Source organism: Pholcus phalangioides, unplaced genomic scaffold (assembly GCF_987345545.1).
Source record: "Pholcus phalangioides strain wild (caught in Gottingen) unplaced genomic scaffold, Ppha-v1.0 ptg000008l_1, whole genome shotgun sequence".
Classification (NCBI taxonomy): domain Eukaryota; kingdom Metazoa; phylum Arthropoda; class Arachnida; order Araneae; family Pholcidae; genus Pholcus; species Pholcus phalangioides.
In genome coordinates this window covers 25,822,431-25,845,554 of record NW_028301601.1, presented here as the reverse complement: position 1 = coordinate 25,845,554, position 23,124 = coordinate 25,822,431, and the positions used below count along the sequence as shown (strand labels likewise).

The 23,124-nt window shown below is 35.6% G+C and overlaps 1 protein-coding gene across 3 annotated transcripts in view; it reads right to left on the bottom strand.

Moving 5' to 3' along the window:
- Positions 1 to 2,996: 2,996 nt before the first annotated feature.
- Positions 2,997 to 23,124, bottom strand: part of LOC149084090 (tyrosine-protein phosphatase Lar-like) — a 205,455-nt gene continuing 185,327 nt past the window's right edge. For 2 of the 3 annotated variants that reach the window (XM_089234443.1, XM_089234445.1), the window contains 16 exons: positions 22,762 to 22,978; positions 21,387 to 21,556; positions 21,097 to 21,279; positions 19,477 to 19,700; positions 17,556 to 17,835; positions 15,315 to 15,620; positions 15,070 to 15,183; positions 14,747 to 14,904; positions 10,393 to 10,678; positions 8,135 to 8,228; positions 7,304 to 7,380; positions 6,838 to 6,972; positions 6,307 to 6,432; positions 5,935 to 6,089; positions 5,578 to 5,713; positions 3,580 to 3,753 (listed from right to left, as the gene is read on the bottom strand). In XM_089234443.1, coding sequence (XP_089090569.1) covers positions 3,685 to 3,753; positions 5,578 to 5,713; positions 5,935 to 6,089; positions 6,307 to 6,432; positions 6,838 to 6,972; positions 7,304 to 7,380; positions 8,135 to 8,228; positions 10,393 to 10,678; positions 14,747 to 14,904; positions 15,070 to 15,183; positions 15,315 to 15,620; positions 17,556 to 17,835; positions 19,477 to 19,700; positions 21,097 to 21,279; positions 21,387 to 21,556; positions 22,762 to 22,978 — 2,730 coding nt within the window. In that variant the 3' untranslated portion in view covers positions 3,580 to 3,684. Of the gene's footprint in view, positions 3,754 to 5,577; positions 5,714 to 5,934; positions 6,090 to 6,306; positions 6,433 to 6,837; positions 6,973 to 7,303; positions 7,381 to 8,134; positions 8,229 to 10,392; positions 10,679 to 14,746; positions 14,905 to 15,069; positions 15,184 to 15,314; positions 15,621 to 17,555; positions 17,836 to 19,476; positions 19,701 to 21,096; positions 21,280 to 21,386; positions 21,557 to 22,761; positions 22,979 to 23,124 lie in introns of all 3 variants that reach the window. The other variant, XM_089234444.1, reaches the window with a different exon arrangement.

Genomic DNA, 23,124 nt, shown 5'->3' with positions numbered 1-23,124 from the left:
GTTTGAAGCAGTCAGAAATGTATTACATAACTTCTGACTATGGCTAATATAGCTGGTCATTTTGTGAACTAGCCAGATTCCGCCATTGGCCAAGACATATATACGGTATATGTGTTTATATTGATAATGAAATATTCACAGCAGCAATATCTGTTGCATACACAAAATAAGTCTCTGTACACCTGCAGCAATTTCTGACTTGAGATAATACACAAGACAACATAGAGTAAAACAGGTTGACACAAAAACTAGAGTATCATAGGACAAATCAACGAATAAAAAAATAATATAACACTTAAAAAAAAGAGAAAGAAAACAACATGTAATTACTGATAAGTTTGAATACAATAGAAAAATCTTGTATAATTTTGATGATAGAATAACAGAATAAGGTGGTTATGAGAGTGTTTTGCGCACTTGTGCAAGTTTAACCGATAAAATAAATATATTTTTCAATGTCTAGAAATAATAAAGTCGTTCAGAAAGAACCATTACAATGAATCGTACGTCATTAAATATGAAAGCTCCTAGATTGAACCAAAGTACTTGTTAAACAAAACTGAATGCAATATTGTTAAAAAGTAATATAGTCAGCAAAAAAAAAAAAAAATGTTATTTGTACGACACACACTGGGACTAAACACACACACGCTCTGTCCAATTCTACGAAAAATCCATTTTGTACTGAAACTAAAAATAACAAGGAAAAAAAAACCTCCAAAATATTATTTTCCCTAAACTAGATCAAACACCACTCTCTAAAACTATGATGCTCATCATGATTTGAATAAAAATCCAAAGAAAACACTCACAAACAGAAATATCAGATCAATAAACACACACACACACAAAAACAAACACTCAAGAAAACAAAAACTATGTATGTATAAAGTACAGGTGACGAAACATATTGATAATCTCCTGAGGTAGGAAAGTAAAAGGTCATTCATTAGAGCTGCACGATGCATTTCGATGAGTTTGTATATAATGAGTCGACTTTTTCAAATCCGACAGAATGTTGGTGTCCATTCATTAAAGATGAGCTAAATGTTCTCCCCTTTTCTTTAAGCTTTGATGCAAGAGTTGCTAATATTAAATTTGCCATAAGAGCGACACAAAAAAGGGCCAAATAACGACAAGTTGTTTGGATGATAGCAGCGAGACAGGCTTATGAACATGAGCCTTGAAAGGTGGGCAGGGAATGGAAATGTGTGAATCTCAAACATGAAGCAATGAAATGAACATAACAAAAACAACAATAGGTGCAGTAGATCCCATTCAAGAAATTCTATTTTGACGCATTTCACAATTTGAGGAGTTTGAATTGCTAATAGTCTCCTCCCTAGATAAGTAAGATATCAGATATCACAAAATTTATTCTGACCAATTACTTTCATTTGCATTTTTTATTTTGAGCAGAACACATAATGTAAAATTGTTAAATGGGCTAACAATAAAAGCAAGATATTTCATTGCTCTCCTCTGTAAAAAAATTACACGAATCTTGTTAATAAATTTTCAGGGGGGGGGGGGTGATGGATATGTTACAGTATTGTGGAACCACCTGAAACATACTAAAAAGGAAGAAAACGATCCACAGTAATATAATATTTTCCCCATAATAACTCTTAATTCTCAACTTTTCAACCTCTACAATTCAACAAAACTTTGCTATTGAGTTTCTACTGTTTTACAAGTGGCGTGATGGCTTTATCAGCAGTCATGCACCTTTTTTCTGACGAGTTTCAGTCATATTTCATATACCTTGAGAGTTCCAGTCTGTAGAATATTGAACATTTGATTACTGGAGGAATATTTTTAAATGCTTTTCAAGTCTAATTATATTGGATGGTTAAAGTCAGGGTGCCTACTGCCGATCACCATTGTGCCAAATCGTGACCAAATGTGTCATTTGGTCAGAGAAATATTTATGAATGTTTTCCAGCTTAACACATTCAAATCGGCCAGCAACCATTGTGCCACATACTGACAAAACATGTCATTTAGTTAGTAAATAAAATGTGTAATTTGCCACACAAATGTCCATTTCCCAATGTCACCAAAGAGTAAGCAAATCTGTGACTAACCTCATAACTTATTTAACTACTGGATTTTCCCCCGATGACCAAAAAATTGCTATGGCTGTTTATTAAAAATGTGACAGGGCACACCATAATTAGGCTGTCTCTGAAAATGTTGCACGACTATCACTTTCTCAAACTAAAGTTTCTCCACCTTAATCCACGAAATAGCAACTTGAGTGGGATCCACTGTATTGTGTATAAGGATACGTTTGTAAAACACAGTAAACCATATTTCACATGGAAACACGTAAAAAAAAGTATCACATTAACTTGGCCTCAATATATATGTATGTATATATATAGACATTATCAAGAGAAAATATAAGTAAAAAAAATACCTCATAATTAAGTTTTAATTAAAAGAAAATCAGAAAAAAAAGACATTTAGAAAAATTTGACCATAATGCTTTCGTTATTATATCAGGCACTGATCAATTTAAAAAATTTCTAAAATCAGATACAATATAATACGGTGTGGAGCAAAAATCTCTCAATATATTTGATATGGTTAATATCACGTTATCAATCAACTCTGGTAATCAATCAATCATCTTTCACTTCTATTATACCTGTTTATTTGCCCCCCCCCCCCCATCATTTCAGGAAATTCAAATAGATGCCGGAAAGAAGACAAACTTGCTTTGTAAATTTTAACAAATATGCAGCGAGCGATACTAAAATAAAAATATCTAGAGAATGGCAAATCAAATTAGGTAAAGTAAAAATACCTCTGTTGACAACAAAAGAAATGAATGCAAATATACAACAATGATATTAATTTTGCTTTTCCCTAAAACATGACATGCACATACACACGCACTAAAAAAAAATAAAAATCGCGAAGCATTTCTTCGGCGGAAAAAAAATGAAATTAAACGAATCTCCCGGTGGGAACTATGCATTTTTTTTTTTGTATTTTCAGCAATTTCAGCAATCATTTATTTTTGTTTGGCATAGTCAATAAATAAGTAGCCGATTTCTCTAACTCGTGCAGCAATATAACCACAGTCTTCTTACGAATTGCTCTGCACAGCACACTACATAGAATATTTTATACTAGAATTTTTGCTTTTAGACATATGTTATCCAGCAGTTCAGGAGCCGAATGCGGGCATTGGAGGAACAGGCATCTGGGAATCAGTTTACTTCAGTAGACACCACGCGCGCGGGTGAGCATATATCGTATAGTAAATATATATCAATGATACACGGTTTGTGTGTTCTGGATTTTAGAGGATCATCAACATTTGCTTCCTAAGAAATCGGTAGAAACATGACTTCATGGGGAATTAAGAAAAGCACAATTTTTCCTATGAGTAGAGCTTTCCCGTGCACATGCTTTGCAAAAAATCCATTAAATTGTACATAATTCCTTGCAAGTGGCAGTGTTTGAATGTTTCACTATATTCACGCATACATGCACCTTCACATTTGAAATTTTTGCACCTCGATGTAAAGAAGAAAACTTATTTGAGTTAAATCACATTACATAGGAATGTTCAGACGAATATCGACAACTGAGAGGAAGGAAATAACATCCCAATAAATTAATGTGTCTTTCCCTTGAAGAAGAAAAAAAAAATCACAGTTTTTTTTATCTTCAATTGGAGAAGTTGTCGAAAGATCCTAGGTATTCAAGAGAAGCACGGTAGCAAAACTGGTACTGATCCTGCAAATTAGAATGACAAACGAACAAACTGTAAGTTATCTAAATGTTCATGAAAATTATAATCATTTCCAAAAAATCACAAAATAACAAGACACATTTGATGGGCCTAATTCATTGATAATTTATATATATATGGTACATAAAAAAATTCATATCATATGTGTGATTTACATTACATTCAATTCGTATATTAATTACTACAGAAAGCATATTTTTGATATACTTGTTTTATATATTTTTTCACTTCTACACTGCTGGCCACCAAAATTGCAACACCAAGAAAGACAAGAGATATCGCAACAATATTTATTTTGTAGATAACATGTTGACCAAGCATCAAATGATTAAATTTATAGACTTCTGTGAAGTGTGGTTCCTGCCAAAATCAGTAGCCAGAGTAGCCGCCATTGTTGGAGATCACCGCTGCCACACGCTTCGGCATTGATTCAAAGAGACTTTGGATGTGTTCTTGGGGTACAGCAGACCAAGCAGCTTCCACGCGTTGCCAAAGTTGATCTGGTGTGGCAGCTGGGGATGTAATCTGGACAATCATTGAGCAACCATGGACCACATGTTTTCTATCGGCGAAAGATCCGGAGAGCGAGCTGGCCAGGGAAGCAATTCAATCTGGCGATTGACGAAGAACCTTTGGACAATGCGTGCCACGTGTGGTCGTGCATTATCCTGTTGAAATATGGCTGTGGGCAAGCCCTGAAGGTAAGGAAGGACAACTGGCTCCAACACCTCGGAGATGTAGCGCTGGCTTTTTAAAGTACCGGCAATGCGTACTAGAGGAGTGCGAGAGTGATATCCAATACCGCCCCATACCATAATATCCGGTGCAGGACCAGTGTGGCGGTGCATAACTCAGCTGTTCAGCATCCTCTCTCCACGGTGTCTCCAGACTCGAATCCGATCATCGTGGTGTTGCAGACAGAAGTGTGACTCGTCAGTAAAGACAATTTCATTCCATTGTGCCGTCCACATCCTTCTTTCATCGCACCATTGGCGGCGGAGACTTCTGTGGTTCTGCGTCAAGGGTAGACGAAGCAATGGACGTCTTGCGGACAGACCACTCTGCTGTAAACGGCGTCGAATGGTACGCGCAGACACTGGATGATGCAGTACAGACTGAATGTGCTGTGCTATGGTTCGTGATGTGGCTGAGCGATCCGTCACTGCCATACGCACAATACGCCTGTCATCACGTGAAGTGGTGCACTGAGGTGGATGCGATCGAACACGTCGGTCCGTCGTACCCTCCTGCATCCAACGATCACATATCCGCATTACAGTTGTTTGGTTTCGTCCAACACGACTACCGATTTCCCTGAAAGATAATCCACAATCTCGGTAGGCCACTATCCTTCCTCTGTCGAACTCGGATACTTGATCAAAAGATGATCGCTGTTTTCTACGAGGCATAATTGATCGTTTTTTTTGAAAAAACCACAAGAAGAACACAATTGCTGTACTTCAAATCGTCGAAATCTCCAAGCCTTAAATAGCGCTTTGAAGTGGCGCCACAGGCGCGCGTGATGTGGGTCTGCGCTGAAATTCTAAACATTTGCATATCTCACCTCCGCTAATGCATGTTGTAAATTTCATATTATTTGCATGCTTCCTTCAGGGTGTTGCATTTACGGTGGCCAGCAGTGTATTACTGTAAGTGCAGTGGACCCTCACAAACCACAAGATGCAGTGCAACCACACCTGTTGCACACCCCTAAGGGCAACTCTGTATATAACGCAAAAAAATCTTAGATTTATAAATTTTTGGTTTGTATTTTTCATAGAAAAATATAAAAACCAAACAAAACTGACCTCTGTTTGGACCATCCCAGGTCTTTGGGTTCGTAACGTTCTCACAGTCTGGAACACATCAATTACACCCTCATACTGCAAACGTTCTAACACAATGCTGAGTGTGATGAACACTCCACTTCGACCAACACCAGCACTGATTTGCAGGGAAAATAAAAATATCAATCACAATTTTTCTTACATGTATTTCAGCAATATGATTATTTATCAATATGATGAATTTTTAAATCACTGATATTTTTCAATCCAGTCGAATTTCTGATTCGCATTGAACTTTTGAGAAGCAACATAGATCAACACAGAGGATAATATTTTGATCTTACGGAACAAAATAACAAAGAACGATTCTAAACTAACCTGCAGTGAACAGTGATAGGACCTTCTTGACCGAATTGCTCTTTGGTTTTATGAACCTGGCCGATGAATTCGATGAATCCCTCTCCAGATTTAGGTACGCCTTGCTCAGGCCAGTCCGTGAAATGGAACTGCCGCACTGTTCTAGACTGACCATCCTGATAGGAGAAACAGGTTTCAAGTGAAAATGTCAATGACGACTTTTGATTCTGTACTTTTAAATATTCCTCACATTGTGTGGATATACATCAAATGCTTATATTACAAATATTAAGGTTAATTAACAAACAGAATAACTTGCACAGCAAATTTCATACAAGCTTAATGCTTGTAGGTTCTTATTTACGTTACAGAACATTAAGGTTGGGTACATACTCTGGCATCTGTGACTTTGAATTCCCGTAGTATGTATTGAGGCATGTTGTATTCTGTGATAGGATCAACCACAAAATAAAGGTACCGCTGAGATCTCTCATTTGGCCAGTACTGGTGGCACTTTTCCTAAAACATGACAAAAAAGTCATACTCGTCCATTTTAGATCACCATTTTCAGTACTAACATCATAAAAAAAGTTCTATTTAATGAGCATATATAAGATCCACACCATACTATTAGTAAAATGCTATTGATTGATTAAGGCCGGGTTCACACTAGACCAATATGATAACCGATACAACCATACCATTGATATGAATTGATTAAAACCCGAATTTCAGATTTTTGACCAAACTGTGTCACAGTCATATCGCTTATTGTATCGACCGAGTGTGAACCCTGCCTAAGATAGTGCTGCTTAACTTTTTTTTTTCACCCCTGGACTCCTTGTAGGATGATATTTTAATATCAGCTAAAATCTAAAAAATGCTGCCCACATCTTATGATAAACGAACCTAAACCAAACTCACCCTGCCCATTTCTTTAAGTTTAGTAAGCATGACTATGATGTTTGAATTGTGCTCCCACAGCATGCGCCAGAAGTCATCCGTTGTTTCTGGTAGAGGGCCTTGCGTTGCTATGTAGGCATTACGATACCTATATCCCTGCAGATAATAAATCACAAAAAACATAAGTACAAAATAAATTTATATGCATCTAATACAATAATCAAGATAATGGGATGCATTAATGAAACGCAAATGGAGAAAATGGCTGATGTATGTTTTAAATCTTCTTGATGCATAATTCAATGTGACAAAATCATAATTTTTTGTAAAGAAATTCCACTGCTTTTCTAGACAGTTTTCCAATAAACTTTGAAAACTGGCGAGCAAACTCAGGCCAAAATGCACTACGAATACAGAAATGGGAAGGGGGAATGAAAGAATCTAAAAATTATATGTTAAAGTAAAACATGTAAAATTTCATACATACATCAATAAAGCTGGCATTAATGTAATCTGAGCCATCAACTCCTCTTATTGGCTGTAAACAGACCCGAGTTGATTCATCTGTATATGAAAGGATGAGTAATAAGCATTAATAAAACAAAATTGGGGAAATCAATTAAGAACGAACACACACACACACACAGAAAAAATGATAAAATGGACATTTTTATAGAACCAAGAGCTCATTGAAATTATTTTGAGAGAGCATGATGATGTCCTGTAAAACAGGTGTTATGATCCTTATGCATAGGCGGAGATAGACTTGAAAGTCTGGGCGAAGAGGCACGATGATGATGTCAATTCATATATAGGCATACACGTTAGATAAAGAAAGCTCTGGCATTGACATTCAGGGGGGGGGGGGACAATATCCCCCCCCCCATATCTCCATCCACGTAATTAAGTTTTGAAGAGCAAGCATATCAAAAATGGGCATTATAGTGTCACAGCTCGGGAAAAAATTTGCCACTCCCAAGCTAAATGGTTATTTAAAAAAAATAATTATTATTCCTTAAAATTTACTCTATCTTTCCATAATATGTCTGAAGCTCACCATCCACTATTGTCCCTCATGAGGCTGATGGGATAATCATAATTTTTTTTAAATGTATTTATCAACTGCCTGCAATTTTTCGACCGACTAAGATGGCAAGTGATTCCAATTTTCGTTACATCTAACCACAATATGAAAAAATATATATTTTGAAAATGGAAATGCTGACATTTTAATGGCTACGCAAAACCAGGTAATTATATAATGGAAGTAATTACAATGCAAATGAAAATATAAAACACAGAAAAAAATAATACTTACATGGAAGTATATTCATTAACCTATTTTTGAATTTATTGACTGGTAAGTTTGCACTAACAAATTTATTTGCTTGAGTCTTCATGTTCGCAAGTTTCTGCAATAAAATTAAGATAAAATACGTAATACCTAAGAATAATGCAATAGCATAATAATATTGAGTCATTAATAGTCGTGAATGAATGCAAGCTAGAGCTGATCAAAAATGTTTTATAGCTTTTTCTCTTTCCTACCTCATTTTGCAGCACTAATATTTTATGCACTTAAATTATGATTTATGAGTGTTTTGTATTTTATAATGCTGCTGTTATCTGCAAGGCTCCCACTCAAAAAATAAGAAAAAGTAGGACAAGGATGGTACACCCCCCCCCCCCATGACAACATAATCATAGCCATATGGGGGGGGGGACTGAAACATTTATCCATTTTCTTATTTTTTTAAATTTGAAATTAAACTTTTTTTTTTTCATAGCACTATTTCATAGCACATCCTATAAGATTGACTTAAGCCAAAGCGAAATGACAAAAATTAATTAGTAAGAAAAGCAATTTCTTGCCAAAACAGGGTACTAACAACCACACCACAAATAATTCTTCTTTGTCTATCCTCACAATATATTGCATTCTTTTTTGGAGTCTTCCAAAGTCCAGTCTGCCAACTCTCTTCCTTGACGCACAGCAAATTATGAAGGCATAAGTTTTTTTTAAACAACACTCCTTTGAGACGACTTCCAAAAGAATCGTGCCAAATTCGTGAATTACAAAGGCCAATGTAAATAAGGGAACTGGAAGGTTTTACTGTGCTGCCCATCATTTTTTTACAGAGATTTGTTTACATTTTGCTATTTGATGCCAGCACAATTGTTTTTAGCAAATGAAACACTTTTATTTCTAGCTTTTTGCAGAGCTTTGTATACATTGTTTATGGCTCTCCATGTCCTAAAAGTTCCAAAAACAACTGAATGCTATTGGACAGTATAGTACAAAACCTAGAATAGGCCTATGTCTCCAACTGCTTTGTTATGCAAACTCTAGTTTCATCTATACACAAAATGTGCACTTTAATTCTGAATGTTAGTTACTATATAATAAACTTGCTATATTATCCGGGGCTGCCCAGGTTTTTTTTAATTACTGGGAAGATTGAAAAAGTGCCAAACTATTATGATGGCATGAACTATTATACATAATACTGGCAGCATTTAGTAAAGGCATATGCATGTCTGAAACGCATTGCCAGGGAACCACGGTAATCAAAGTACACATTCTAAACATCATTGTTGAGGCTCAGAAACCGTTGCTGCCCGACAGATTTTTGTCCCTTTTGGGCATTTGCCCAGCTCTGCCAAACTTTTAAAGTAGTCTATCATTCAAGTCTGTCTCATTTGGCATATATGTAAAATTTGAAGATGGTAGATATAAAATTGTAGATTTGTATAGGGAACATACACATGGAAAATCAATTTTATGTACAAAGATAGTCACAATGAAGTAGTAAATACAAAATTATTTTTTCTACCCAGATAGAAGTTTTTAATGACTAGTCAAAACATTAACACCAAATGAGTTTTGAACCCTCCCTCAAACTAAGCAAGAGACAAATTAATAAACCATATGGCTCACATACAACCTGCCCCTAAATAACCTGAAAAAAAATGACAACTTCTGCTTTGGCAGAATCTTTAATTGCTATGTACGACATTTGCATTATTTGGAAATATTTCGACAATTCTCTCTCTTCATTAAAAAAAGTTATATGAATTTTGTTGACAAGATTTGGTAAAAAAAGTAGGACAAAACCTAGAAAGCAGGACAGAAGTATGACATTTTATCAAAAAGTGGGACAAGTGGAAGCCCTGTATCTGTCTTCAGTATTTTGAAGTGAAAATGGCTGATGCCTGAATTTTTCTGTGTTAGTTAATGATCACGTTGAAGTTTTGCCTGCTCTCTGCGGAGAGACTTTTACAAATGGAAGAGTGGCTGACATTCGTACCCGAAAGTTTGAAAACCACACCACCTCCAACAACTGCAATGTATACACATAATCACATATTGTGTAACTGCTTATCCAGTGAGGACAAAAATTTTAATCATCCATAATTTTTGGGTGATACAATTATTTTCAATTCCATGGAAATACAGAAAAAAATTAACTTCAATACTGTTTTATCAACTATTAGCTGATTTGTGATATAACATTCACATTCAAATAATTTAAATGGATGGTTTAAGATGCATGTAGAAATTTCATCAACACTCACCTTGAACTCGCATTCCATCCCTGTACAATTTTCAACAGGCATGAGTTGCATCAGCTGCTGAATATGAACATAGAGACTGCGAGCAGGAACTTCAGTGCTTCCTGCAATAACAGCTTCTAGCACAGCATCGTGGATGAACACGTACTGGTCCTCTGTTTGAACCATGTAGTTACGCTGTGCACGCAAACAGGTCACATGACCATATATGTCCACAGTGTTTTCATTTTTCAGTCTTTCTAACATGGAGTCGATAACGATGAAACATCCTGTTCGGCCAACACCGGCACTGGATCACAGTGAATAGAAAATGGCATGGGGGGGGGGGAGGGAAGAAGAAACAACAAAATTGACTACAGATTGATAACAACAGAATATCAATCAAATAAAGTGTTTATACCAGTCATTACAAAAACTAAATAGCATAGAAATAATATAGAGCCATAATTCTTGAAAGTAGTACCTATGGCATGCCCCCCCCCCCCCGACATCTGTGATGGTACAGTGGATATCAAGGAAACATATTTTCTGAATATTATGCTGAAGTGAACCTGGAAAGAAAAGTCACCTGATCTCAGCCAGGACTCGAACCTAGGCATTCTTGCATACCGGGCAAGCATGCTACCATGCTTGAGGGCCTGGGTTTGATTCCTGGCAGAGACGATGACTTTTCTTTCTGAGTTCACCTCAGAATAATACCCAGAAAATATGTTTCATCGATATCTTGGGCTGAGAAAAAGCTGTTTACCTCTCAGTACAGTGGATGCTATAGCAACTCTTATCGTTAAAAAGAAAATGGGCGTCATAATGGGAGGTTGTCATTATATCAAAAGTTTGGGAAAAAATTGCTTCTTAAGAGAATTCCACATCTGGACGGGATAGAAAATCATAATTTTTATTTTGTTATACTGAAGTAGTTGCAATAAAATGTGCCAGATTAAAAAACAATAATGAAATTGTAATAAATGGAGGATTCAGTTGTAACAGTCACACTTGCAGGTATTTATCAGACATTCCATTGCTTCTCATGCTATTACAAACAGATTATACTAAAAACAGAATTATCCAATATTGATGGTGAAGATTAAACTCAATTTTTGTTACTTTCTTTGCAAACAGCGGGTGGACAGAGCAAAGTTCGGACATTATATTCGATTGAATGTCTTTTTGAGCCTCATCATATTTGATGAAAAAAAATAGCATGGGATGAATTGGAAAGCATTCTGGTTTTATTGTACAATTGTTATACTGAACGGGTCCCTATAAGGCATTGTGGTCGTTATAACAAGTGCAGATTGTATATCTACAAATGACTTTTTCTTAATTTAGTGATTAGAGAAAAATTTCACACACACACAGATACAGTATATAGTCATGTGTAAGAAGAGTTTTTCAGTTAAAAAATTTGTTTCTTAATTTGGGGGGGGGGGATTGGCTTATACATGGGTGTTTTCAGAAATAAATATCAACCCCACACCCTTTTACCAAATCATATAGCTACATGGCCTCCACACAGCTAGCTTGAAGATTTGTAACGTCATTGAACTACTTTAAATGGCATCTCTAATTAGTAGAGTAGTTTTTGTAGCTGCAAATGCATTACTAATCAGTAAAGTAAATTTTGTAGCTATGTTCAAACCCCACAGAACCAAACATGTTAAATCAGAAGTAAAAAAAGTCTTAAATGTTGTTGGTTTTGATATCTGGTGAACTAATGTCAATTTTATGACTTTTAGATGTGAACGCCAAGTAGGGTGGTGGTAAGATGCTCATCTACCACTGTGAAGGTTGCCCCCCAGGTTCTAGAGGAAGGATATAGAACAAGATATTTTCACTAACAAGTTTCAGGTGACCACCGGTAGATGGCACCTTAAATTCCAACCCAACACATTGCTGACAGTAAATTGTGGTACAGCAATATGGCCGGAGTTGAAGTGTAGTGATACCAGCATCAACAAGCCTTTTAAAGATTATTTTAGGAATTTAGGGCCCAAATGGATGAGTTCCAAAGATACAGAAACAACAAAATGCAGTGGCTTAACAAAACTTGTCATTGGCCTAGTGTGCCATTGGTTTCACGAGGCGTGGAAGCCTGTTTTCACCACAATCATCATCAAATCTTTTAAAAAGTGTTTATAAGTAACGTGATAGCCCGAACTGAAGATGACATGAAAATATGTGATTTTTTCCCCATTTAAAGTGCGCTGAGTTTTGGGAGTCGGTATATACAACAGTTTCAATCACGAATATATACGACAATTCCTGAAAAAGAGAACTTTTGAATGAATCAAACAGATAGATGACACAAGATTCTTCATCACTTTTTGAAACTCTTATTACTCAGATTTATGAGTGAGATTGACACTTTCTACGATCAACACAATTTATCTGCCAAAAAAACTTCACTGATAAAGAAACACAAACATTTTTAATCAGGGTTGTTTGGTTTAAACCAAGTGGTTTTTTTTCAAAAGTCTCATAAAAGTGGCCTGAATATATATATATTTTCATATGAAGTATCTTAGTTATTTAAAGTTATATACAGAAGCCAAAATTTCTCATTATTACCACATTTTCTAACCTTTGGCTACATTCTAATGCTCTATATCTTTACCAAATTCATGAATAAGGATTGTATCATACATCTAAATGTAATGGTGTATTATCTCACAAGGTTTCTTTTTCCCTTCACAAAGCAGCAGCAACAGTAGTGATACCATCATGCTAGGGGCAGGTGGTCCTATAATCCAATAAAGACACCAGCTGTCCCTAAGGGACAAAGGCTAGTGTACTAGTAGTTACATTACCTCACAGACATTTTAATTTTCTTTCCTATAAGAAGTAGCACATCTCCTCTCTGTATATCTCTCAGTTTTAATATTCAATAGTTGTTTTTTTTATACTTTCACTGTTAGGCCCAGTTAATAAGGATTCTACTGTATAGTATTAACAGATTAATGAAAAATAATCAGCTATATACAGGGTGATTATAATTAAAGTTTTGATACTCCTGGATACTCCTGAAGCAATGGAAATTTTTTTGGGAAAAGAAAAAAAGTGAAAGTAGATGATTCTATACTTGGCCAGCAGTATAATCTATTGTGTGCAGCCACATCATTTCGGCACTTCCACAGCATCAGTGTGTGGATAGAACAACTTCTATCAAGATACACATTGCAATACTAGCAAAGCAGCTGCTGAAGACCCATTTTGACAATAACAGGATTGCATGACACCTGGCCGGCCATCAGTTCATTTGACCTTAAATTTTGCAACTTCTGGCTGTGAGGTGTATCTCAAAATGTTATGAACAGTGGTCGGATTGCAAACTTTGGTGAATTGCAAGCTTCAGCCCATCCCCTATATGTTAGAAGTTCCTCAGGAATATTAATGTGGGGGCTAATGTGTTTAATAAAGGTGAATTGCAAGTGCATCCACATCATGACCATGGATATTCTGATCTGTTGTTAAACAAGAATTTTTGTGCTTTCACCTCATAGCCAGAACACGGTGGACAACATATTTAAGATTTCTTGAGTAAGTTGTAGTTATTTGTTCAATTACTCACTCTTTTTGTAATGTTTCCATGAATTCTGAAATCGTGTAATGCTATAATTAAGTTATCATTTTGCCATGAATGGCTATTGTTTCTATTCTGCAAGCAAATTTCCCATGTGTTGGATGATATCATTAATTTTACATTTTAATGTCTTTTTTTCCCCCTTTACTTAGTAAAATTATATTTCTTCAGGAATATATATATTCATGCCAACTTTCAAGTCATTCTGACAATCGTTCTTTTTATTACAGTGTTTTGAAATCAGAACCTCAGTTATAATTACCCTGCATATCGTAAATCATAGTTAACTAATCTGCATTATTTATGCTTCATTGAATACATTATATTCACCTAATTTTTATTATAGTTTTTGCAAAATAGCTTCCTAATTAAGAATACTGAAAGTAACTGGAGAAAACATCTTTATATTATATGATTAATTAAAAGAATTTTCAAACACGAAGTAATCCATTGAGTTAAGCAAAAAATAATTAAATTGCAAAAGTTGGTTTTTGTAAAATATAATTTTCTAACATATATAATAATATAAACATTTTATTTCAATCAATTATTAGAAGTTTGAATGATTTTTCAGAAATTTTATTGTTTTTAATGTTAATACTATTTAAAACAAAAAGCCCGGTTTAAACCAAAAAAACCAGGTTTTTTGTTTTTTTCAAAAAAAATGTTTTTTTTACCAACCCAGTTTTTAATATGATTCCAGAAAACTTGATTTGTTTTACAAAACATAGATTGATATTCATGCACGCATTATGCACACACAGAATTTGCACTGACCTGCAATGAACAATCATTGGGCCAGCATCAGCTGGATTCATACTGCGTACTCTCCTGAGGAACATGAGGAATGGAGTTGGATGATCAGGTACACCATGGTCCGGCCATGCAGTGAATTGAAACTGTTTGACTTCCCGTTTCTCTGCTGTTTGCCCAGACTAATAGAAAGGTGGGAAAAGAATCAGGGGTATCACTATAAGCATAAAGTAATTCAATGAAATGATTTTTTTAAATACAAATTATTTTTTTAAATAGAAATGATTCTTATACAGAACATTAATACCGTAACCAGTAGTTTGAAGACCATTATTTTGATTACTCACCTTTGTAACTTGAAACGTGCGGATGCAGTAAGTTGCGACTTCCTGCACATCAGACAATGTGATTTGCATGACGCCATAAGACTCTGTACCTCGAGCTGGCCAATATTGATCACACTGTAATAATTAAAATTGTGGAAATGATGATGTAATGTGGCAAAAATGTATGTTTATAAATAATGGTTTTGAATAATAACTCCTTAGTAATTTCTTAATTTCATTGAGAAGTTATTGACTTGCAAACAAACCTTGATCCTAGTTCTTTCTTCCAATTTTGTCATCATGACAATTGTTGCACTTCTTTGCTCCCATACCATTCGCCAGAAGTCACTGAACGTTTCTGGTAGGGGACCTTGAGTAGCAATGTAAGCATTCTGCTTCCTGTATCCGTCGCAGTAATTCGAATTGATATAATCTGAACCAGCTATGTTATCCAGTGCTTGAAGAACCACCCTACTGTGGTCATAAGCTATGACATTTGCGTAACGGTTCTTAGGCTTATTTATTTCCAAGTTGGAGTTCTCCCAAGTGAACTGCTGACCAGGCTCTATTGACTATATAGCGGGGGGGAAAATTAGAATCAAAAACCAAATTTGGTTACAATGTATATACATATGTATATATATATTTGCATTGTTCTGTAATAGACACTACAATAAAAATTGTTTCAAGAGACAGAAGACTACTTTTTTGTCTATTAACGATAAGAAGTAATGAGAAGATTTTTTCAACTTATAGGCATAACATTTCGTGCATTTTGAGTTTTTAACATTTTGTTAAAATATTTGATAAAAGAGGACAATTTCATGCAAACTTCAATAAAACTATGACCTGTGAAACGTTGTTATTGAGACATAGTTTTTAAAAGAGCCCACATGAACTTAAAAATTGATATCGTATCATATGCCATTGTAATCAACTCTTCATGAGGAACTGAAAAATACAAATAGCATGAACTAATGAAATGTTTCTCAACCTGAGGCTACATGGTCTCTTTGCTGTCATGGATTATTCTAAGGGAAGAAACAGGTGGAAATCTAATTGGGGGGGGGGGGGTCATAACAGATGACTAAAGGGACCACAGAGAGCTGTGAAAAAAATTCAAATGTGAAGAAATAAAGCTTTTAAGTAAAACATGGTACCAAAAATAATGGCTAATTTCAAAATCTGCATAACTTCCCAAAATCCAGGGCCATCTTAACACATGGGCCAAGATGTTAACATATAAGCTGTCACTTTCAGCTTAAACATGGAGGCCTGAGAGCATCGCTGTGCACAGGGCCCATGATGACATGGTCCTGCATAAAACTCCAAACTGAAGGGGGGAGGGTTTAGTTCCAAAGGGAAAGATCTCTGTCCTGGATGAAAGGTGGGGTCACAAGAAGACTAAAGGGGCCATAGGCGCAAAAAAAGATTAAGAAACACTATTCTAATAAACACTGTGACATTATGTTTTGCTGATAGAAAAGCTCAATTTTGGTTTGTATTTACAATAAATTAAGGTTGGTATTGTTATGAAAACAGGTTAGGGTATGGTAGCCTAGATCAGTAAGGTACTCACCTACTGTACCAGAAGATGTTCAGAGATTTCACAAGTTTGATACCCAATAAGTCCTTCCAGAATCTTACTGATAACATTACGAAAGGGTGACAAGATAACTGTAGAACAGATTCCTATCATATCCCTTCAAGATCTTCCTCCACTGAGAAGTTAGCATATCAGTGTCTCGCGAGACTGATGGGGAAAAAAAATAATGTTGAACCGTTCTTAATCAGCAATAAACAGAAGAGCCAGTCTAATCAGCCTGAGTGTGCATAAAGCCACAGGCACTGTGACAAAAAATAAAAACAGGTCACTTCTATCAGTGAAGTGGAATGGATTCCTAATGTTTGAAGTTGAGTGGACAAGCAATTTCAAACCATGATATGCCAACCGATTGGTTCTTCTAGCTTATATCTTTTATCCAGGGCCACCCTTATCAGACTCTGGGCCTGGTTCAAAAATATTTTTATGGTTCCGTAACCCCAATTTTATATATTTTGTGAGGAGGGGAAACAAAATCCAAAGATATACATGTATTATTAAGGAACATACATGAATGCTGAAAAATATCTACTCACCAATGAAAACTCAAAATTAATGTGAGTTATAATTCCAGAATTGATGAAAATTCCAAATTAATGAGGGGGGGGGGGATCCCAGAAATGATGAAAATCCTCAAATTGATGAAAATTCAAAATTTATGAGAGAAATAATTCCAAAATTGATGGAAATTTGGAATTAATGAGAAAATCTATTTTTATTTTTTTTTACTTTTACACTGTAAGTGCTGGGGCCCCTCAGACCCTACCTATCGCACACCCCTTAGTCCGGTTCTGCTTATTTGCAATTTCACAGTCTTCAGATGTCAATTACAGTGAGATATGATGACAATTGTAAAGTTCAGATGGAGTACTGAAATTCAAGATGAAAAAACAATGAAACATACTTCATATTCTTGAGAAAACTTGAGATTATCATTGGCCTTCAATCTCTCAATATGATTAGCAAGTTCGGTTACAGGAATCGGTGGATGATTCATCATTGCTTGAGTTTGATAGTTCATTCTACGCATCTCCACTGGGTCAGTCGGATGTGATGTTATTTCTCTTTCAGCTGTAGCCATCAGGAGCTTCATCGTTGTCTCACCACCACCAGGCGTCTTAGTAACATTTCTACGTCTGCGGAGACGAGGTAACATCCTGTAACCATTTATCTTACTTATGTTCCTAAGGTGTGCAGAGCGGGGGTGCAAGGGTAGGTAGGAGCAGGAACCACAACAAAATAGAACAAAACAAAAAACAAAAAAAGAAATAATGATAGGGAAACCAAAAGAAAGGAGGGATAATGTCATGCAAATAAAATACAAAATATGAATTTTAAAAATTACACTGAGAAATTCTACCGAGATTTTAGGAATATGTGTTTAGTATTTGTGCGGTGCAAATCCTCAGCGAACCTGATGACAGAATAGTTCTATTACGCTCGTAACAAATCAAAACTACTTTGGAAAATAGTATTATGCAGTAAAATGACAATTTTTTATGTATGACAATTTTTCAAATATATGACATTTTTTTTGTCATACATTTGCCTTTAATTATAGGAAGGCCATTGCAAAAACAGATCCACACGTACATGGATTACAGTGAATGTTATGGACTGATTACCACATTAAGTACAGAAATGTTTGTAAATGTTTGTCAATAAGGGAGTTAGGAGAGAACATCTTCTAATCTCCAACATAGTCTTGCAACCTGATAACGATAACTTATGAGAAAAAATAAGTTTGGTTTAACCTCAGCTTCAGAATGTGAAAAAAAAACTTTTGAAGGAAAAAAAATTCGATAGTATTATATATCCAAAGTCCTGATAAATACAAACTCATTTTTTCCCATGCTATGGTCTTGGTCTGTTTCGTTCCTTGCAAAAGTAACGATGCCCGAATGATAACATTACCCCTAATGTGGTGTCGACTGATTAACAGTATCAATCTCGCTTGTAGTAATCTCAGTTGTAATGGCACCTTAGCTGAGACATCAATAACAAAATCAATCAAAATTTCAAGTACTGGGCCAATTTTCTTTTAAGATGAAAAATTGCCATCGGGTTTGAAAACGACACAAGTCTGATAAAAACAGGACTTATGGCTATACGACAAACAATTAATTCTGCCGATTTGACTGATGAAAGGCCAAATGGGCGCCAGCTTTTTGGCAAATTCAATCTCATCCTTGCTAAAATTAAACATTTCATCATGATTTGGTACAATGGACACAATTAACATTAAACATGTGAATGTGACTTCATTTTTTTTTTTGGGGGGGGGGGGATAAACCAGAGTTGACAGACACCCGGCAGTCGAATGGTTAGGGAGCTAGCCTTTGACTGTCTGGGTTTAAAATCCTGGTTTGGGCATGGATGTTTCTAGTACTAAAAAATTCCCTGGAGAGAGCATATATATCATGATTAAAGATTTTTTGTAATTTCTGTGAAAATTTGGGAGCTATACAAATTTTTTGAAAGTGTGGGAGATAGGGTAGAAATTTGGAGGGAGCCTTCCGGAAAATTTGGGAGACTTGGCAGCTATGTCATTATCTGATGATTAGAAAACCGCGCAAATATGTTCAAATCATTTGTAGAATTCCATAGTAACAAAAAAAACAAAAAAAAAAAAACAATATAGTCAAAGTGCATCAAATGAAATTATATTTAAAAAACAATAATAATAACAGCAATTGGGGAAAAAACTCAATAACAGCATAGGCATATTCATACATAGGAAAGCAACTATCTTTGAAATTTCGGAAAACTAGTAAATAGGCATATATGCAATAAATATATTATATATGCAAATAAAACTTCCTTACCTCTTTGCACAGAACAAAGCAGTTATGCAGACAATTGGAAGAATAAGGGCAAGAACAGGTCCAACGATAGACATGATATCTGCTTTGTCGCTACCACTGTTTATCTGCGATACATCAGGCCTATCACTCCTGTCCTTACCATTATACTCAATTGGCGGTTCTCCAGCAGCCGAGGTCATGTCCAGGCTGAGGAAATCCGAAAATGGACTGCTAGTGTATAGGCTCTGCAATCATGTAAAAATAATGAATATGTCGTAGAAATGAAAAAAAAAAAAAACAAAGAAGAGAGCTTATTTTTCAATGTTAACTTTTCACATTATGACTTACAGCAAGAGAAGAAGAATTTTAAAATGTAATCTTGAACAGCAAATGTGAGACAGCGCATTCGAAATACAATTTGATAAAAACAAATTACAAAAGAGAAAAAAAAATCACATAACTTCTATAATGCAGTCGAGGCTCATTTTTATGAACCCATACAGAATTGAAAATTAGTTTGTAAAATTGAAAATTTGTAAATGGAAAAGATGTTTAAAACAAGGCTGCTCAACCGGTAGGAGAGTGCGAGCCATTTCATTGGTTTGAAAACCTGTCATGCGCCACTCAATTAAGTGATCTATGTAAAAATGCTATGGCCCACAGGAGTGATCTGGAATTGTGCCATGCGTGGGCCACTCAGTGCTGTCTTAAGAGCATTATGTTTCTCCTCCCTGACAAAGACTGCACTAAGGCTGTACCAGGAAAATTCTTGAAAATTTCAATTAGGTCTTAATTTTGTGAGATTCCTCTTCTCTTGCAGCCCCCAAGCCATGCCTTCAGACAGCACCAGTCACTTAGATGATCTGTAAATGTGTCATGGTCCGCTTGAGTGATCTGTAAATGTGCAGCAGATCAATTAAGTGATTTGTTAATGTACCATGGGTCATTTCAGTGATTGGTAAATGTATCACGGGTCAATTAAGTGTTCTGTAAGTTGTGTTGTGGATAATTTGAGTGATCTTGGTGGAAATGTGTTGCGTCTGCTTAAGTGCTCTGGAACTGGGATGTGAGTGGCTCAAGTTATCCGTAAACATGTTGCAGGTCAAGTGATCTGAAACTGCGTCACGAGTCACTCAAGTGATGTGCAAATATGTAGCAGGTAAATTAAATGAACTTGAACAGTGCTGAAGGTCATCTTAGTGACCTAGAAATGTGTAGTAGGTCCCTTAAATGAACTGAATATGCATAACAGACAACTTAATTGTTCTGGAACTGCGCCACACGTTACTCAAGAAAATTTTAAGTGTGCCGCAGGTCATTTAACTGACCTGGGAATGTGTTGCGAGTCACTCAAGTGATGTGGAACTGCACAGTGGGTCACTTAAGTGATCTGCTTATGTACCACTTAGTTTATGATTCAAAACTTAATTTTGAAAAAACAAAGGACACATCAGATTACTCTGAGGGTCAAATTTAGCCCACCCGCCATGGGTTGAGCATACATGGTTGAAAAGAATAGCATATCGTTTGGGGACTAGAAGATTGGTTTGCAAAAATGTAGCATTCGTAAAATGCAGTGTCAACTGTAATAAATTTCAGAGAGCAAATAAAACGTCATGAAGTAAGATACTCTTTGTTTACTTTTTGAGGTGTATCGACAACAGCACGAACAAAAATGCAGTAATCTTGATCATGTTGCAACCTGCGATTCAAGTAATCACCGTATATCTTCCCATCTCCTAATGGGAAAGTTTCAGGCATTGAGCGGTGGAGGAACTTGGCAGCAATGTAAGGACCAACTTGATCAGGAGGAGTGGAAGTGAGCTAAAAATAAGAAGAAAATATCTCAAAATGATTCAGGAGGGGAAAAATGCAAGACTCCTACTTGAACTTATCAGACATTGACATTTAGTTTTTAAAGTACCCCTTACCTCTTCTATAGTGAAATGCTCTGGGTTTTTTGTAGCATCCTCCCTTGGCACAACAACCAGATAATAATGACTTATGGGTCCATATTCCTCTGAAGCTTTGGGTAGAATAACCGTGATCTCCCATCCATTTCTCACGCCAAACGAATCTGGCTTAACCATGGGCTTGGGAGCTGATAAAGGAATAATAACACAATATACAAAAATTACAAGTCTTTCACAAGACAAGATTTATGCAAAAATATATTCTTTTAAACATTATAGAAATATGAAATGATACATTAAAAGAGTTGGGAAATAAATGGTTAGTTTGTGGGACTTTTATTTGGGGGCTGCTAATTGTCACTTTGTGTATGTCTATTGACTAATGTGATGGGAGTTCAAGATTCCTCCCTAACCTTTTACCAATTCAGATTGATTTTCACTATTTTCTTTTCTATCTAAAGATCCTTTAGTTTAGAGATATCAATGAAAAAATTCACGAAAACTTATTTCTTGTGTGGCTTTTGAACTCACCCATGTCTATAGAAACATCAAATAAAAAAAAAATATTTTTTTTCCTCCTCTCACAAACGGGTCATAAAAAAAAAAAATCTATGGATTAAGAACTGAAAACTAATGAAATTTTGTTTCTTAAATTTATATTGGAATCTCACAACTTCACGAAAAATACTAGGGTGCTTCCATAAACAAAAAAATATATTTTTTATTGATAAACCCAATATCCCCAAGCGAGAGCATTGGCTGAAAGGTGTACGGCTGCCCAACATAATGTTTGGCCAGATACTGACAACTCTGTTGCCATAGTGGTCCATTTCTTGAATTTTTGAGAAAAGGTATCATGTCACAGGTTCTCTGCAGATGAGTGTAAATAGAGCACAAGTGTTAAAGGTAAATTATTTCTGTGATGAGAATGTTATCCCATCAAAATTTGGTTCAAGGATGCCTTAAAAAAGTTTTTTTACATCTATATGTCCCAGGCCATTTTGAAAGAAATTCAAACTGCTGGGCCACCAAAGAAATGACATTCATAGAAAAATTGGCTCCAGAATCATTTCGAATAACCCAAAAGTAAGAGCCCCTGGAATGCCTCTTTCTGGGAGTTGGGGGGGGGGGGGAGTGGCTTCTACAATCCTGACAAAAAATGACAGAAAAGACATTACATAGATTGATATTAAAATCAGGTGGGTCTTATTTCTCCATAATATTAGACCCAATAGAAAGCTATGTGAACCACATAGCCCACCAATTATAAATATTTTTCTGTGATGACTAATTGACAATTCACATTAAACAATTGTCTATTTAATAAACTTAGAGAAAATAGAAAATTTTCAGAAAAGAAACATAGCAAATGAAAGGGGGTTATTGTACTAACCTGCCATTGCGGTGGTAACTGTTATTTTAGCTGGAGGCCTAAATGAGTTGTCTCTTGGAATGGCTGTTATATTCACTTGATAACTTGTGAAAGGCATGAGATTATCTACAAAATATTCAGTGACATCAGAGTCAACATGAACTGTCTGAGTAGGGATAGGAAGCTTCTGAAGATTACCCTGACTGTCATAAAACTCTTTGTGAGCACCATAAGAAATCTAAAAAAGAGCAGAAGGAAAGAAAACTTCTGATTAAACCAATGGAATGCAAAATAAACCTCAGCAAGAAATCTTGATAATCAGACTTAATTAGAAAAAGTCTACATTGGTAAATCGAGATTTCCAGTAATAAAATATACAAAAAA